Source organism: Triturus cristatus, chromosome 10, assembly GCF_964204655.1.
Source record: "Triturus cristatus chromosome 10, aTriCri1.1, whole genome shotgun sequence".
Taxonomy (NCBI): domain Eukaryota; kingdom Metazoa; phylum Chordata; class Amphibia; order Caudata; family Salamandridae; genus Triturus; species Triturus cristatus.
In genome coordinates this window covers 673,570,458-673,589,934 of record NC_140593.1, presented here as the reverse complement: position 1 = coordinate 673,589,934, position 19,477 = coordinate 673,570,458, and the positions used below count along the sequence as shown (strand labels likewise).

At 45.2% G+C, this 19,477-nt stretch overlaps 1 protein-coding gene across 2 annotated transcripts in view; it reads right to left on the bottom strand.

Annotated features, from left to right (window-relative positions):
• Positions 1-487: 487 nt before the first annotated feature.
• The window catches only part of RHBDL1 (rhomboid like 1), a 428,939-nt gene continuing 409,949 nt past the window's right edge, over positions 488-19,477 (bottom strand). For both annotated transcript variants that reach the window (XM_085628151.1, XM_085628152.1), the window contains exons 7-8: positions 2,492-2,552; positions 488-2,184 (exon numbers count right to left, since the gene is read on the bottom strand). In XM_085628151.1, coding sequence (XP_085484277.1) covers positions 1,913-2,184; positions 2,492-2,552 — 333 coding nt within the window. In that variant the 3' untranslated portion in view covers positions 488-1,912. The remainder of the gene's footprint in view (positions 2,185-2,491; positions 2,553-19,477) is intronic.

Sequence of the window (19,477 nt, the reverse complement as noted above, 5' to 3'; positions counted from 1 at the left end):
TTTCTCTGTTAGTATAAGATCCTGGCTCCTTGGTAAAGCGTAAGCGCGGAGATACCCTTTCGGGGGTTGACTTCCAGCGCTATACAAGAGTACAAATAAATAAATAAATAAATATTTTACCTGCACTTGTATATATTGCATTCACTTTATCACAGTCACTGAGCACTTATTTCACATGTCACTGTTTTATTGTTGACAGCCTGAAAAATCTAACAAATCTAGTTAAAATAAATATTCTGATTGAATTCAGTATACATGAAGTGGTTTGTGCATGTGTTCCTGTTAGGTACTATTAAATTATATGGTACAATTGAAACATTACATAATGCTGTGAAGTAATTATTCTCATACCCGACAGAACCATTGTAGCTTTGTTGTTTGATACCCAGGTTCTGAGGGACACAGGGTTTCCCCATTGTTTTTGTGGGACTCCTAGCTGAGGCAGCAGCAGATCATCAGGTGGCAAACAACACATTGAGGCATTAGTGACAATCAATTGGACTTTATTACTCGGAAGGACAAAAGCTTCGGTCACCACCTTGTCAATAGACATTAAACTTTCCGGCACTGTGGATATACAGAGGGCCCAATTCCCTCACACTGCCTGTCCCTCCACCAACCATTGCTGGATCTCCACAAGGGCTCCAGTCTTCACAGTTGTAAGACCCTCTCCTGAGGATATGCCAGAGGCCTCAGGACTGTCAGATATCCAAAGGCTTCAGTCCCCAGGCTGTCAGGAAAGCTCCCATGTACTGGGGATATTTAGAGGGTGTGCTTCAGTCCTCAGCACTGACTTCCCTCCCCTGAGGTCGTGTCCTGGATACACAGAGGGAGGCTTCAGGTCCAGTACTGTCATTCCCTGTCTCTATCCTGAGGACATACTCCGAGCCGAAGGTCCCCAGCACTGTGAATTCCGCTCCTGTCCTGAGAGTGTAGGGCCTCAGGGCGCACCTCTGTCTGCTGCACGGATCCCTTGGTCAGGCCTCGGATATACAGAGCGCCTAACTTCCCTTTCTGGTAAGGACAACCAAAAAGCTAAAGTGGGGCCCGGTCAGGCAGTATCTCTACCCAAGGGACATACAGAGGGCTCAGGGCCGGCACTGTCAGTGTCTGCCCCCGTCTTGAGAACGTACAAAAGGCTCCAAGTCTCCAGCACTCACTTTCTCCCCCATCTGAAGCTCTAGGCCTTCAGACCCTGAAAATTGTCATCTCAACCACCCCCTCCCACACAGCCAGACCCAGGTCCTGCGGATGTACAGCCTGGTTAATTCCTAGTGGTGTCGGTACCACCCCAATTACGGGACATACTGAAGGCCTCAGTCTCTAAGACTATCAGTCTGCTCCCTGTTGACATACAGGTCTTGTCGCCCAGAATCCCTCCATGCCCTGCGATAAAGTCAAAGTTTCCGTCTCCAGGGAGAAGCCAAGGAGAATGGCGAGCAAAGAAACACAACAGAGAGAGGGCGGTAAAGAGGAAAGTAAGAACCAGGTTAGGTATGCAAAACAAGTCAACATACAAGAGAAATCAACAAGCAGGAGATAGAGAACATTCTTTAACATAGGTCTAATCTTACATCCCGTCCAGTGCCATGTGACCTGTATCCACATAGACCGCTTCTTGAACCTTTTCGCTCCATTGTGAGGCACAGAATGGGCCAACGGCCATTTTGGTTTCGATCCCATTGTGTTTCAGTTTGTTTAATTCACTAAAAATGTGTTCCTTGATTCCCGCATCTCAAGCGAGCAGATAATAAAATTCTCTAGTTCAGCAGTAGATTTGTAATTATAATTTGTACAAAATAAAGTTTTTCCCCATTTCCTGTCTGTGTGTTAGGCTTTGAGGTTGGCATCTGTTTCTTAGTTGGCTATTCATGTTTGGCACTTGCGAGGATGCATGAGGCAGTCAGTCCAGCTACGGTGGAAGTGGGACCTGGACCCCCAGCAGCTCATAGGCAAAGACATTCCAGAAGATGGCGAAGGCCAGGAAGGTGGCATAGCACAGCATGATGACCCACCACCCGCACTGGTCCTGGAGGTTCTCTTCATAACTCCGGAGGATGGTGAGCCCCATACTGATGCCCACCACAGCCCCTGCCAGGTGGGCCATGAAGCTGGGCTGGGGACCCGAAGCGGGCAGCGGGGGCGAGAAGCGAAGCCACACAGCACGGCCAACCTCTGAGCTCACTAAGAGAACGAGAGCAGAGAAAATGGAGGCTTGTTAATGTAGGCAAAGAGATGACGCTGACATGAGACAGGCCTCCATAGGGGACGGCACCACAAATTTGAAAGCACAGACAGGACAAATATGTAAATGTTGAGTCAGTGGATTGTGCACAGTTGCACAGTGAGTACTGCAGAAAAAATTGGCCAGCCCTCTACATTTGTGTCAAGGGGGCATGCAAGTACACAACACGCCTGCAATGGTAGGTTCCCTCGACACACCACCCTAACCCATGCACCTGAATAGAGTGGTAGACATGCATGTACTTACTGCACACCAATGCCAAGATCATTCGAAGGGCCTTGTATGGGCAACGCATCCCTGCCCAGTTCTGAAACAGAACACAGAAAATGGTTTGCCAGATGTAAATCAAAGGTTCATGCAAAGTTTTTTGACCATATCATAACTAGGCTACAATATAAATAAGATACCATTTCTCTGGATATGCATTAGATGGAGCACCTTGTCAAAGTTGCTAGTAAATCAGAAAAATTCACAGCTTTTCTGAGAGACTGCCACTGGCACTCCTCAGCATCACCCAGAAAACCCATCACCTCGTTCTTCCCTACCTGAAAAATAAAGTTCGGAACACAGGAGTAGAAAAAGAAACCAGAAGCAAATCTATCTTCCTCTTAGATAGGCCAAAAAATGTAAAAGACCTCTCAACACAACCTCCTTATCTCAAGCTCCCAGAAACTGGAATCATCTCGATAAAGAATACAGAATCAGTCCAAATTTGGTAGTCTTCCGAAAGGATCAAAGAATCCACTTTTTAAAATGAATCCTGATGATCAAAGAACAATGTTCCCCGATTTGCTGCTAATCTTGTTGCTGTATACTATTATTACATGTGAAGAGCTCCATTCCACTTTCTTTTGTCTTCTGATATACACTTACCCTAGTTTACGGTACGCTCAATTGTGGCTGGCATGGATCGGGGGTGGGGAAGGGGAGTGATGGGTCGAGGGAAAGGGGGGCGGGTGGTAAAGTAAAAAGCACTTACTTCTGCAGCCGGCCCCTTCTATCCTCCACTTCCGTTCCGACGAGCCTGGAACGGAAGCAGAAAGCACACAGGTTTCCCCTACCCAACCAGGACGCTGTTAATAGCAGTGTTGTGATTGGTCTCAGCGCTGTGGTTCGGTGCTGAGACAGGAACTATGAGCCTGCGCATGTACTTCACCCATGCTGTAATACAGCCTGGGTCAAGAACATGCAAAGTGTGCATGATGGTTTGGCTGGCTTGAGACGGTAGGCCAAACCGTCATGCGCACTTAAGTGCTCACCACTCTTCCCCCTGTGGGATAAGCAGCCTAGCCCCACCCCGCAAAACTGCCTCAGCAGGGAAAAATAAAATGATAATAACAGCGTGTTGTTATCATATAATTTTCCTTTTATGCACTGCTGAGAGCAGTGGGATGACGCTCCTCCGCCTTCGTGGAGGCACCGCCACTGGGTAAACTATTGTATATTATTTTTACACAGGAAGTGCTCTGCTGCTCTTGTGACTAGGGATACACTGTATCAGTATCTGTAACTACTTTAAAAAGTTGTGGTTTATAAGGGTGCTAAAATAATAGGTTGCTACTCAAATTAATGATTAAAAGTAGTAATCCAACATGCAGATGAAAGCAGTTTAACTATATTAAAAAAGATAAGGGAAAAGAAATTAAAACATAAGAAAAAAACAACCCTATGATATAAATATGAACAAGCTTGTAGGAAAGTCATAGCTGTCCTCTGCCCCACGGAGGCACTCACTCCTTGTTCTTGACAGTAAATAAGAGGGGACGTAGCTTACCGCCCAAGGAAGATGGCGGTGGCGCGGTGTAGCTCTGCGGGCCGGCTCACTAAGAAGGAGTTAAAAGGCGGTATCACTCATTGGCTCGACTCCGTAAAGTTGCCTTGGCAGCATGAGGTAATGCTGCTTCAATAGGCAGCAACTTATTATCGAGGGAGCACACCTTTGGCAATAACGGCGAAGCGCCGCTCTCTTCTTAGAGAATGCCCACCATTTTTCTCGAATTTGAGCTGCGTCACAGGCACTGGAGTTGTTCAGCGCTCATAAAGGGAAACACCTCCTTCACCATAACATTTCCAGCCCACATTCTGAAGATGTGAGTACAAAGGCTCCAGCTCGTTTATTTTGGTCATCTACTACAGGCAAGTGTGGCTTCTTCCCCTCATTGATGATTTTTCCAAAAGACTAATCTTTCTTTGCTCAAATGCTTAATTTCCTTCATTTCATCTGCTATATCTACGCCCTGATGGCCAAAGGCTTATGAGAATGTATAGCATGAAGACTATACATTTTGTATATTGCATCTCCATTATTCTGCAGTCAGGAAATGCTTTCTTCTCTTCTTGAATATGAGATTCAGAGTAAACCTCTCTGTGTTTGATGCATGCGAACATGTAGACAACTCAATACGAATGCACAAGTTCCTTCTTCAATATATCTTGGTTTCTTCATTTTCCAGGAGTGACAACTTCATAATCTTACTTTTTCTCCTCCTGCATGTGAGGTCTGTAAGCGTATACAGCCTCGCTTCCATCAACGGTAAAGAAAATTGTGGGAGGGGATTTTAACTGCCAGTTCGAACCTTTGTGTTGAAACAATCAGGCACGGAGCCTTGAGGAGGATGCAGCATGGGCAATACCTGAAATTGAGCTCGCCCCTGTCAAGAAATGGACACCTCTAGCTGTTCAGATCAATGCTCTGACACTAAACCAAGGATTACGTGCCTGCAATGGCAGATCCCGTTCTGATAAAACAGGCTTGTATACATACAACAGGCCCAATCATACTAGTTTAATTGATTACGTTTTTTTAGATGTAAAATGATGGCATGAGTTGGTTGATATGTGTGTGCTTCCATGTAATGGTGATCACAAAGCCCTAATACTTAGTGTGAGCCTTCACCTGGGGGCGGGGGGGACCAACTGGCACTGAAGCTGATCCGATTGATGGGAGATTTATGCTTACTAACAATAGACGAAGGGTAAAATGGAGTAGGGTGAAGCACTCACAGGAGATTATTAGTAAGATCTATAATGTGGATGTTGTTGGTATGGAAGATGTGGCTTTGTATTATAGGCCAAAGAGTTGATGGTGAGATAATAGGCCAGATTACGGAGGCCCATAATAAATTGTTCCAAAATCTGAGGGACCTCTTCTATACTGAAGTTGGGATGACAGTGCAGCGGAAGGGTCCAATAACCTGGTATAACAAGCTCTGTAGAGAAGCCAAAACCAAATTATTCTTGGCTATTAAGAAACCAGACCGATCCTTAATACAGGCTGCTAGACAAACTTACAATAGGGTGATATTGGAAGCCAATAAGGACCGGGAATGTGGAATTTGGGAGGGCCTCTTTAGTGCTACTGGATTAAAGGATCATCACACCTTTTGGTCCTTGGTTTCCTCTGGCAATAGAACAGGCTCCAGTACAATTGATAACAATATATCAGCTAATGAGTAGGTTAAGCACTTCTCTAGCCTATACACTCAGCATGGTGACTCACAGTTATTGACTGATATCACTCGGGATTGAGAGGTTTTGGGAAAAGCAATGAGGCTGTGGGGGAAGTGTACTTGGGAACCAGCATTCCACCTTTGGAGTGTCCACCTGGACTTGGTGAGAAGAATATTCTGGTGATTACACCAGAGGACATACTTCTCACTAATATTCACAGCCATATCTAATTCCCCCAACATGGGCTAGGGCAGAAATTATCCCTGTTTAAAAAACGTTATGTGAATCTCCATTAAATTAGAAACCCATTAGTCTGATAGATAATTTGTAGAACTATATTGACTCGACTCCAAGACTGGATTACAGCCAATGAAATATTGACTTCGTTACAGGCAAGATTTAGAGAGGCAACTAGCACTATAGACCAGATATTTAGACTACAGATGACTTACTGGAAGACAGTAGTTTTGAGCAAAGGTCGACTTTACGTAGTTTTTGGTGATTAGCATTTGGCTGTTGACCTGGTACCCAGAGCGATTCTGGCAGGTGCTTACTGAGATGGGGGTACCTAGTTACCCAATAGATATGTTGGTTAGACTACATAATAAAAATTACGCTAAGGTTATGTCTGGTAATGCAGGAGAACTGACAGGCACATTCTTAGTTACCAAAGGAGTTAGACAGGGGTGTGTACTTGGCCCTATGCTCTTCACTTTATATATAAATGGCCTTGTACATTTCCTGGGATCATGTGAATACGACGCACCCAAATTAGCAAACATGAAGGCTCCGGCCCTCATGTTTGCAGATGATATTCTCCTCCTTTCTAAATCCCCAATGGGGCTGCAAAATCTGCTGGAGTGCTTTGAATGCTTATGCAAACATAGGGATCTTAATTTAAATTAACGTGAGCAAGACCAAGTATATGGTTTTGAATCCAGGTTTCTCTAGAAGGGTTAATCCCACTTTATCTGGGGTTTCCCTTGAGCGTGTGCGTACATTACATATCTAGGACTAACTCTTATGGAACAAATGGGATGGCAAATACATATTGTGCACCGTAGGTTAAAGATGGAACAAAGCACAGGTGAAATTAATAAGACACTCATGGGTTCCCAGTTTCGTCCATCCCAGCCGACTTGGCCAATATACAAGCTAGAGGCCTCAGGTATTGCTACATTGGGTGCGGAGCTGTGGGGGCACTTGGGTACACCATTGGTTGCTGCAGTAGAAAACTGGTTCATGCGACAGTTGGTCGGAGTCCCTTTAAGCACCCGATAGCCCTTAGGCTGAATTGTGGGCTAAGATCGATTAGTGCCAGTATAGTATTACGTCCCTTGCTTTACTCAAGAAGGATTTGGGAAACCCCAGAATTAGAATCTTAGAAGCAAGGGCTTGAGGAGGTAATTTCCCTCCCTGGTTCTAGTAGTATTCCATGGTTAAAGTATGTGTTAGGATTTTTGACAGGAAATTCGACTGCCTGGTCAGCAGCACAAGAGGTGGCAGGGTCTGTCTCTAAAGCTGATATAAAAACACTTATTGGCTACATAGGGATTCCCTCTTAAACTCACAGGTAGCCATAGCATCTTAACTAACAACTTTCTTTTGGCCAAGGCCTCCTATGAGAAGGAGGATTACCTTGACGAGATTGAGCCACCACTAGCCAAACATCTTTGCCTGCATTTCCAATATGGATCTTTGCCACTTCTCAAGTTCATGCTAAGTGGTCAGGTGCACCGAGTGCCAACAACAGAAGGTGTCTGGCTTGCAGTCACCACACCGAGACCACTGAGCATGCTTTGTTTTTTTGTCCAATCTATAAGCCAACTAGAAGATGAAGGTTAATCCTGATATGTAAGAACTTGGGAATTAAAAATTATCAAGTGGTTCTCAGGATTTTTAAGTCTGACACAAGTAAACCTCTTGTTTATTCACTTACTTGCTATTTGCTGGGAATGTGGCGACTGGGAGCAAGGCACATGATTACCAAGACATCTTGGGAATTGGGGCCCACCGCTCTATATTACCACACGAATAACAAAAAATCATAATATATCTTTTGTATTAAATTTCAAGGAAGTTATGTCATGTAGTTATGTTATTTTATTGTTTTAATTCAAGCTTTACAGAGCTAAGATTATCTACTATATATTGCCCTTTAACTATGATTGAACCAGTTCAAGCATGGCTGTGTCCGTGTATGCAATTTGATTATTTATGATTAGGCAGCATTTTCTAAGCTCGATTTTATCATTTATATAAATATTTGAGATTTGATCTGTTTTATGTTATTTTATGGCATAGTGGCGAAATAAAGATTTTTTAATTAATGTATATTCAATATTTATAGCATGTTGGTCCTTAAACACTTTCAATTAGTTACCCTTGTTCATCAGCAAACTAACAAAAATCAGACAACCTTTGAAAAATACGCCTGTCAGATACCTTAAATATTCTACTGTGGTCCATAATAGAGGACCCCTATTCTCCTCCACATAGAGGCAATTCTTCTGCGTCGTCCGCCTCTTCTTCTTCAACTTCTTCACAACCTTCTTCAAATAAATCTTCAACCATAAACTCAAAAAAGATCCAACATCTCCTACAAAACCTTCTACCATTACCTCACTTGACTTCTGCTGGAAGAGATCAGGGCCTTACATCCCTATATGGAAGAGATGAATGCTAAATTACAATCTCTTGGTGATCGATGGTCTAACATGGAGGAGAGGATGTCTCCAGCAGAACATCAAATTTCAACGCATAATGAATCCTCCCTCATAGTGAATTCTCTTTAATCACAGGTCCTTACCTTACAAAAGCATATTGAGGATCTCGAAAACTGAAGCAGGAGGAATAATCTATGAATCTACGTTCTCCAAGAGGGAATGAAAGGAACAAACCCTATCGCTTTCTTTAAAAACGTTCTCTCTAAGCTTCTTGAGCTACCGGATCAGCTGTTAATCAATATCCAACTTGCACACAGTGGTCTACAGCAGCATCTACCTTAACAAAAACCTAGGGAAGTAATTCTTTATTTCCTGGAATATACTGAGCTGATCCAGGTCATCTCTGCTGCCAAACAAATTAAATGCATTTCATGGTCAGGTTGTGATCTTTATTTTACTCAGGATTGTGCAAAGAGTACTGCAGATTGACGAAAGGAGTTCTTAAACATGAGACTGGCACTTCGATCTTTTGGTGCTTGTTTTGGGCTATCCCACCATTGTCTTTTTAAAGTCACCTACAAGAAGAAGACAATAACATATGAGGATCCTAGTAAATTGAAAGTTTTTCTTGACTCGTGCCAAACTGAGACTATGGACACATCCATATCTACTAAATCTTAAACAACATCTTTATGTTCACAAGTTTTGTTTACGATATTAACAATGTTTTATGATCTAATAATTTTATTGTAGTTGATCATAATTTCAAATGTTTCTTCATGAGCACAAATAATTACCTGTATTTTAATTCACACCGCAACTTATTCTCGTGTTCTTTTCCAGCAGGTGAAGTTAACCCATGTGTCCTAATGGTTGTCTCCTGATCCATATCCTATAACCCTTTGTGCGACCTGTTAACACTGCGGATTGGATGTACTGTCTTTCCATGTGGTCTCCCCCCACCCTCATCACAGTTTATCTAGGTATGTCTCCCGACTTTGTTTTCATCATTGTTCTTATTCAATGGTTTTAAAACATACCACCTGGAATGTCAGAGGTTAAAAATCCCTCATTAAATGCCAAAGAGTATTGAAACATTTGTCGAAGCTTGGTAGACATATTGCATTTTTACCCAAATCTCACCTTACAGAGACTGAATCTTTGAAATTAAAAAGGGGATGGGTAGGGGAAGTCTTTTTTTCCCCAGGAACCAGTAAAAATAAAATGGTGTTGTAATTCTATGTTATAAAAACCTTCACATCCAATTTCTCTCACACAAACTGATGTTGATGATGGTTGATTATTGCTTAAACTATTGATTGAAACAATTCTGGGCTAATATTACTCAAAAATTCTTTCAGCATCCGGATGACAATTGTGTATTTGCAGGAGATTGCAATCACCTTTTATTGACAGACAATACACAGCACAATATGCTCCCAATAAACCACAGAAAGCATTCCTTCAAGCTATTAAAAACGCAATCTAACGGATGCCTGTAGGTTGTGCAATCCCACATTGCGTGAATATTCCTACTTTTCTCTGGTGCACCACACACAATCAGTGATTGATTACATTTTCCTTTCTCATAATTTGACCCAGACTTTGCACGATTCAGATATAAGTTCTATCGGTATATCTGATCATACCCCGGTCTCCATACTATTAGATATCCGAACTCACAACTCTGAGGCGGTGGAGACTCAATAATTAATTGTAGCTTAATAATACCACAAATTTAACCTTTCTTACCATTTGGGATGCATTTAAAGCTTCAGCTCAGGATTTCATAATTAATTTTGTATCCAAAAAACGGAGATACTTACAAAATCAATCCAAGCAAATGCTAGATAGCATTTACATTTAGAACATGTATATTACACCTCAGGAGTACAACATTCTTTACAACAACTTATTCAAGCCAAATTACACTCTAATAAATTATCGACTGATGCCGCATCTTCTTACCTTCTTAAATCTAGTGCCAAATTTTACAGTGGCCAAAATAAATCTGGAAACTCTTGGTGACTTATCTCAAAGTTAAACAATAGAAATTACAAATTGAATCAAGTACAGATGAACACAATATTTCTCATCACAAAGACTTAGAAATTCTAAACCAATTTCACCAATTTTATAAAACTCTATACACACCAGAGTATTCTCCCTCTGATTCTAAAACTATACACTCTTTGTCCTATATTTAGAAACCTCTTTCCACACAGGTAGATTTTTTCAAGCCTAGAATCAGAAATGATGCAAACGTATCTACATAATGCACTACTCACACTTAAAAAGAATAAAGATGGGAGACCGGATGGTTTCACAGCCGAATTTTATACACACTTTGCCAAATTCCTTCTCACTAAGCTACTAGTTCTTAGTCAATCCTTTGGCCGCTCTTCAACATCTTCAGGCTCCTTCCTAGATGCACTTATGTGCCTTATCCCAAAGGAAGGGAAAGAAATGCAATACTGTTAAAATGATAGCCCGATATCTCTCTTTATTAGAACATTGGGATGTTGGAAGCTCCATTGAAAACAATGGAGTAGCTCCGGGCTTATAATGGCTGGTATAAGCCCGGAGCTCCAACATTCCAATGTTTCTTTGTTCACAGCTGTGGCTGTGAACAAAGACTTCAGGGAGTCTGAGGGGATTTCAATCCCCTCGTGCTCCCTAAAGCCTTTGTTTAATTTGTTAGAACATTGTGCCCTCTAGTGACAGAATGTTCTAATAGCCTTATAGCCCTTCATAGCTGGGCTATACTGACTATTAAAGTCCCGCTCCTGTGAACAAAGGCTTCAGGGAGCTTGAGGGGACTTCAATCCCCTCTCGCTCCCTAAAGCCTTTGTTTAATTTGTTAGAACATTCTGCCCTCTAGTGGCAGAATGTTCCAATAGCCTTATAGCCCTTCATAGGTGGGCTATAACGGCTATTAAAGTTCCACTCCCTTGTTAAAGTTCCTCGCCTTCGGCTAGGGCCTTTAACGCTTGAGCGCGCCTTTAATAGCCGGTATAGCCCGCTACGGCAGGCTATAAGACTATATTATAAAAAAAAATTCAAAAGCATTGGCCTTACGATTGTAGCCCTTTCTTCCTAATCTTTAAGGAAAAGAGCAATCGGGTTTTGTCATTTCAGATAACACCCAATTGCTCTTTGATATTCTCTCAAATTCCACATATAACAATGAATCCTTAGCAGCCTTTGCTTTAGATGCTGAGAAGGCTTTTGATTGTGTAAATTGGACATTTTTGTTTCATGTCCTCAATTGTTTCGACTTTGGCCCCAATATAACTACCCTCATTTCTCTTCTTATACCTCCCCTTTAGCAGCCATCTATGTAAATGGATTGATTTCTCCTTATTTTACATTAAATTGGGGAGTCTGGCAGGGTTGCCCTCGTTCCCACTTTATTTTTAATCTAGCCCTAGAAATATTTTTAACGTGGCTCAGACAAAACGCAGATCTACATGGTTTTTCATGTAATACTAAGCAAATTAAACTGGCCATGTATGGCAATGACATTTTACTATTTATGTCATCACCTCAGTCTCGATCCCTGCGTTTTCAGCTGAGGTAAAATTCCAGGCCTTAGTATCTGGCTATAAATGACATAATGACAAATGTAAAATTTTACCTCTAAACAAATTCACCTTTAAACATGATTTTCTATCTACTAGTCTCAATTAGAAACCACAGCAAATTAAATATCTTGGGCTTCAGTTCACCCCGTCTCTTCAAAAATCAATTTCTGTAAAGACGAATAATTGTATTATTAAATAAACCTTATTAACTGATCGTTGGCATCCCTTATATCTCAAGTGGTGGGGACATCTTGACACAATTATAATGATCCTCGTACCCATTATTCTCTATATCATTTCTAATATTCCATTACATATTCCTCTTAAGTTTTACGCAAAAATGTATTCCATACTGTCCTACCTTTTCTTTGGGTAAAAAAATGCCCACGTATGTCTTTATTGAAGCTGCAACGTCCCAAGATTGAAGGCGGAGTAAATTTCCCAGATTTCTCAAACTATCAAAGGCGTTTTCTATTGAGACAATTCATACATTGGATCACTTTCTCTTTGGATTATTGTCCAATATGGGTTCATTTGGAGGGCAACTTCTTATCACCTTTCTCCTTTAAAGAATACTTAACTTTTAGATGTAAACCTCAAAAGTTTTCCACACCTATTTTCAAAAACCCCTGTAGGTTACTAGGCACTGTAAAATCATATACTCCTAGAGATCTTTCTACCTTTCTTCATTCTACCATTTGGCATTATAAATGTATTCAATCAGCTAATCAACCTTTATATTGGAAATCATGGAAGAATAAAAGGACTAATATGTGTGAACCAAATATTCAGTCAGGAATCCCTTATCTCTTTTTCACAAGCTGAAACTCTTTTTGGGCTTCCATCTTCATTGCAATATAAATTCCAACTTTTACAAAATAGTATTCTTACAGCATACACCACATTAAAATCCAATCCTAGTCCTATATTGGTCATGCAACATGCTCTTGGTACTCCATTAAAGTCAAATCCCAGCGCTTCCACCATACATCGCATCTGCGGTGTATCTCAATTAATAGACCTAAAACAGATACTGAACTATCATGGGTCATGACTTAGATGCTACATGGCCCATTTTCACATAGAACAGATTTGGATCAAAATGAGGGAATCACCCGAAGCAGCAAACACAACACAGACATTATTCTACATATATAATAGCTCACTCCTTAATCCAATATTCTTACATAAAATCAATTCAAATATTACAAACACTTGTTAGACATGTTCAACTCAACATACTGACCTAAAAAATTTACTTTTCACGTGTCCTTTCAGTCATACTTTTTGGATACAAATTTGAAAACAAGTAAACTCCATCTTTAATTCAAATGTACCTGTCTCCATATATAATATATTATATATATGTATATATATTTTTGGGGAGTTTATCGGATGATTGGGCAGATGTTTCATTCACTTAAAATATTTGACTTATTATTGGCAGTGGCTTTCCAGAAAATCACAAGACATTAGAAAAATTGTACTCAATTAGCATTTAAAGTGTGGGTGTATTCACTATGTCATATTCATAGACTAGATATCAATCAATCAATCAATCAATCAATCAATCAATCAATGCATTTGTAAAGCGCGCTACATACCCGTGAGGGTCTCAAGGCGGGGGGGTGGGGGGACGGGGCGCTGCTACTGATCGAAGAGCCAGGTCTTGAGAAGTCTCCTGACCTCCAGGGTCCAGGGTCCTGGGTCTGTCGTAGGTTGGCAGGGAGATCGTTCCAGGTCTTGGCGGCGAGGTAGGAGAAGGATCTGCCTCCCGCGGTGGTTTTCTGGATGCGAGGAACTGTGGCGAGGGCGAGGGTGGCAGAGCGGAGGTTGCGGGTGGGGGTGTGGAAGCTGAGTCGGTTGTTGAGGTATGTCGGTCCGGTGTTGTGTAGCGCCTTGTGTGCGTGGACGAAGAGCTTGTAGGTGATCCTTGTGTCGACTGGGAGCCAGTGCAGGCCTCTCAGGTGGGGGGAGATGTGGCTGCGTCGGGGGACGTCGAGAATCAGTTGTGTCGAGGCGTTCTGGATTCGTTGTAGGTGTTTCCGGAGCTTGGCTGTTGTTCCCGAGTAGAGGGCGTTTCCGTAGTCGAGTCTGTTGGTGATGAGGGCCTGGGTGACGGTTTTTCTTGTGTCGGGAGGGATCCACTTGAAAATCCTGCGGAGCATTCGGAGGGTGCAGAAGCAGGATGCGGAGACGGTGTTGACTTGCTTTGTCATGGAGAGGGAGGAGTCGAGGATGACCCCCAGGTTGCGTGCATGGTCGGTGGGTTCCGGGGGTGTGCCTAACGATGTGGGCCACCAGGAGTCGTCCCAGGCTGATGGAGTGGGTCCGAGGATGAGAACTTCCGTCTTGTCTGAATTCAGCTTCAGTCTGCTGTCCTTCATCCAGTCGGCGACGGCTTTCATTCCTCTGTGGAGGTTGGCTTTGGCGGTGTTGGGGTCTTCGGTGAGGGATATGATCAGCTGGGTGTCGTCGGCGTAGGAGATGATGTTGAGGCTGTGTTGTCTTGCGACGTGGGCGAGTGGAGCCATGTAGATATTGAACTGCGTCGGGCTGAGGGAGGAACCCTGTGGGACGCCGCAGATGATCTCGGTGGTTCTTGAGCGGAATGGAGGGAGGCGGATGCTCTGGGTTCTGCCGGATAGGAGGATGTGGTCCAGGCCAGGGCCTTCTCTTGAATTCCGGCGTCATGGAGGCGCGCTGCTAGGGTGCGGTGGCAGACCGTGTCGAAGGCAGCTGATAGGTCCAGGAGGATGAGGGCGGCTGTTTCTCCTTTGTCCATCAGGATCCTGATGTCGTCAGTGGCGGCGATGAGGGCGGTCTCGGTGCTGTGGTTGCTGTGGAATCCAGATTGGGATGGGTCCAGGACGTTATTGTCTTCGAGGTAGTGGGTCAGCTGTTTGTTGACAATTTTCTCTGCCACTTTTGCCGGGTACGGGAGCAGGGAGATGAGCCGGAAGTTCTTGAGGTCCTTGGGGTCCGCCTTGGGTTTCTTTCGAAGGGCATTGATCTCGGCGTGCTTCCATCTTGTCGGGAAGGTTGCTGTCTCGAAGGAGCAGTTGATGGTTTTTCGGAGATGGGGTGCGATGGTTGTGCTGGCTTTATTGAAGACGTGGTGAGGGCAGGGGTCGGATGGGGATCCGGAGTGGATGGAGTTCATGGTTTTGATGGTGTCTTCGTCGCTGACGTGAGTCCAGGCGGTCAGGTGCCGTGTGCTGGTGGTGATCGCAGGGGTGGTGGGCTCGGTGGTGGGTGTTGGGGTGTCGGAGTTGAAGCTGTCGTGGATGTCGGCGATCTTGCGATGGAAGAAAGTGGCCAGGGAGTCGCACAGGTCTTGTGATGGTGGGATGTCGTTGGTGTTGGACCTGGGGTTGGAGAGTTGTTTCACGATGCTGAAGAGTTCTTTGGTGTTGTGTGCGTTTTTGTCTAACCGGTCCTTGAAGGCGGTCCTCTTGGCGGTTCTGATGAGTTGGTGGTGTCTGCGGGTGGCGCTTTTGTGGGCCTCGTGGCTGTCTGGTGTTCGATCGTGGTGCCATTTTTTCTCCAGCTTCCGACAGGTGCGCTTGGAGGTCCGGGGGTCTTCGGTGAACCAGGCCGCTTTCCTGTTGGTGTGGTTGGTAGTGGAGGTTTTGAGGGGGGCGAGGGTGTTGACGCAGTCGTTGATCCATTGTTTGAGGTTGGTCGCGGCGGTGTCTGGGTCGGTGGGGTTGGCGGGTGGTCTCAGGGCGAGGGTGGTAGTCAGTTGGTCCTTGGTGACCTTGCCCCAGCGGCGGCTTGATAGCTGTTGGATGCGGTGGTGTGTGGTGGATTTCCTGAAGGTGAAGTGGACGCATCTGTGGTCGGTCCAGTGGGGTTCGGTGGTGTGGTTGAAAGAGACGTGGGGGCTTGTGGAGAAGATGGGATTCAGTGTGTGACCAGCGGCATGGGTGGGTGTTGTGACGAGCTGTTTGAGTCCGAGGTTGGCGAGGTTGTCAATCAGGGCGGCGGAGTTGGTGTCGTTGTTGTTTTCGAGGTGGAAGTTCAGGTCCCCGAGGAGGATGTAGTCTGCGGAGGCGAGTGCGTGGGCGCTGATGAGGTCGGCGATGGTGTCGCAGAATTGTGGTCGTGGACTGGGTGGTCTGTAGACGAGAGTTCCTCTGAGGGTGGTGTTGGGGTCGGTGTGGATCTGGAAGTGCATGTGTTCGGCGGTGATGAGGGTGTCGTCGGTGTTGGTTGAGACTCTGAGGGTGTCCTTGTCGATGATGGCGATTCCCCCTCCCACTCCGTTGGTGCGGTTTCTGCGGGAGATCTTGTAGCCCTCCGGGATGGCTATGGCGATGTCTGGTGCTGAGGTGGCGTTCAGCCAGGTCTCCGTCAGGAAGGCGACGTCGGGAGCGGTGGAGTCTAGGAGGTCCCAGAGTTTGATGGCGTGCTTGCGAGCGGAGCGGGTGTTGAGGAGGATGCAGCGGAGGTGGTTGGGTTCGCTGTCTGGTGGTTTGTAGGGCTGGATGCTGGTGTATCTGCAGTTACGGCAGGTGAAGGGTCCTTGGGTGTGCTTCGGGGTGGCCCGGTAGCAGGGGTGGTATCGTCCGGTGTTGAGTGCGTGGAGGGTGCTGGAGTCGTAGTGCAGTCTGGTGTTGAGGGGGGGCGGGGGTCAGGGGTTCTGGTGCTAGGCGTGGTCCAGGCGCAGACGGGCTTGCCTTAGGAGCGCCTTCGGCGCGTCCGCTGCGTGCGTCCGCTGCGCTGCTGCGCGGCACCCTCCATGAGAGGCGAAGTGGGAGGGAGGAGCAGCTGGGAGGCGGGAGCGGAGCGGCCAATGGGCGAGGGCGCAGGGGTACAGAAGAGAAAAGGGGACGGGGCCGCGGGGAGCAGCGGCGGGGAGCGGGCACAGAGGGCGAGGGAACAGAATCGGCAAAAACAGAGGGGCAGTAAAACGAATAATGAAATAACAGCCAGAGGGGGAGAAAATAAACAGAGCTACAATACATTGAACAGAAACAGGTACCAGGGGCACACCAGCGGCGAACCCTAGTCAGCGGCAGTAGGCAGTCACGGGCAAACAGGAGGAGCCGTGCGACGTGGGGAGTGACCAGAGGTCAGGTGACACTCACTGCCGCGCGGCGCCCTCCATAAGAGGCCAAGTGGGAGGGAGGAGCAGCTGGGAGGTGGGAGCGGGGCGGCCAATGGGCGAGGGCGCAGGGGTACAGAAGAGAAACGGGGCGGGCCGCGGGGAGCAGCGGCGGGAAGCGGGGAGCGGGCACAGAGGGCGAGGGAACAGAATCGGCAAAAAGAGAGGGGCAGTAAAACGAATAATGAAATAACAGCCAGAGGGGGAGAAATTAAACAGAGCTACAATACATTGAACAGAAACAGGTACCAGGGGCACACCAGCGGCGAACCCTAGTCAGCAGCAGCGGCAGTAGGCAGTCACGGGCAACCAGGAGGAGCCGTGCGACGTGGGGAGTGACCAGAGGTCATATATACCGCATATACGCATCCTTTTTTGCTTGTTTTAAAACAAACAGTCCTGTGAAAGCCATTTACATCTTTTTTTAACAAATCTTCCAAGGCATCAGATGCTCCTTCATATGATATACAAGAAGTTATTCAACCTCCTTGACTTCCTGTGCTTGATAATATTATTGTTCCTGTATTATATTTTATTATTGCTTACATTACTATCTCATATTTATACTTTCATCAGACTATAATATACATAAACCACGCATATCCCCTTTCTCCCCTTCCCCTTATTTACCTTCTGTTTCACTATAAATTTAAATTGAATTTTATATGTAATCTACTATACTCTGTAACTAAATTTTTTAATATTTCATGCCTATATCTCATAAATACAATATAATCAAACTTTTGACAGTAAATAAGTTCCTCTAGCTCTAGCATGTCTGTGTGAGTGAACTCTTTCTTAACTATTTTGATGGTACCCTTAATTGTTTTGTCGTAATTGGTGGGATGGTGTAATGGGGATTAGCCTCACAAACATATGTCATGTCCATTTTATGGTTATAAATGTAGTCACCTTGCCAAACTGCTTCTGAGGAGTTATGTTAATCTCTTACAAACCTTTTCCATGCCAAAATTGAACACATCTGTAGGAGGGTGGAATCTAACTGCATGGTTACCTTCATTTTTTTTCCTGGTGTTTTGCTGGTTTTCGACTAGTCTGACTGGGATCCTGCTAATCAGGGCCCCAGTTTATCTGCTTTCTCCCTAAATTGATTGCATGTACTTTAGGCACACTCCAGATTGGATTCTGGGTTACCCTTATAAGTCCCTATTATATGGTCTACTATGTACCCAGGGCATAGGTACCCCAGAGGCCTCTCAGGGGCTGCAGCATGTATTATGCCACCCCTGGGAGACTATTCAAAATGACACCACAGGTCTGCTACAGCAGCCTGTGTAAGGTGGTGCATGCGCCCCTTACTTAGATATAGGTTCACTATATCTATCCTATATCACTGCACATATAAACCTATTAGTCACCCCTATGCAGGCCTTATCAATCCTGAAGGCAGAGTGCTTGGTTTTATGTGAGAGGGTGCACCTGCAGGAGCAGAGCCCCTCTGCAGCCTTCGGAACCTATATTCCGGGGTTGTTTGTGATGCAGCCAACCATATACTCTTTAGTGCATTATAACTTCGCGGTAAATGCTAACTTTAAAACGGCTGCATGGAAACATGTTGTGTTTGGTGTCAAACACCTTGAAATTATACCTCCCCGCCAGTAACTGTCGGAGGAGGTATGATTCCACCCTCCTAGTGGGAGAAATATGACAACACCGGTACACACGGTACCAGCTTTCTCGACCCTGGCATTACAAGATGGATGCTGCCAGCCACAGACACGGGTCTGCCCTCCTGCTGCTGCTGGGTGAAAATCCGGCAGAGGAAGGCTTGACAATAGGTTTCCTGTCACAGGGAGTTGTGACCACCTCCCAGACAGGCTTTAGTGTATTGGGGCTCGGTGGGTGCACTCTGAGAGTGCTTTGATGTCTGCACTGGGGGCACATTTGGTGTCCCTGTGCATAGTCCAGCTCAAACCGGTTGCAGAAGCCATTTGCTCCTGCTCTGGCGTGAAGCTGGACAAAGAACATGGGTGTAGCCACCCCTCTGTCCTGACCCTCCCATAGGTGGCTCCCCAGAGTTTGTCCCACCCCTTCCTTGGGTATAAAGTAGGAACCCCTGACTACAGGACTTTAGATTTTACCTGGACTAAACTCTGCTACAGAAACCAAGTACTTTGTCGATCTGCACGACGCTGGATGACTTAAGAATCTCCCTTGGAGTAAAGGAGTTACTCCCCAGCAAGGCAGGCACCTAAATGCATCTGACCGGTGTGTATCTCCTGAGGACTCCGAAGATTTCTGCAACACAGGAGGTGGGTTCCCGTGGTCTCTGAGGTTGATCTGCGCTCTCAGCTATTCTGAGGCTCGTATCCCTCGCGGGGACCGTGCAACCCGAACCCTGTGCACCGTGTACATTTACAGCAGCATATGCTTTTTGGCGATCCCTGAGGCTGTGCTTTGG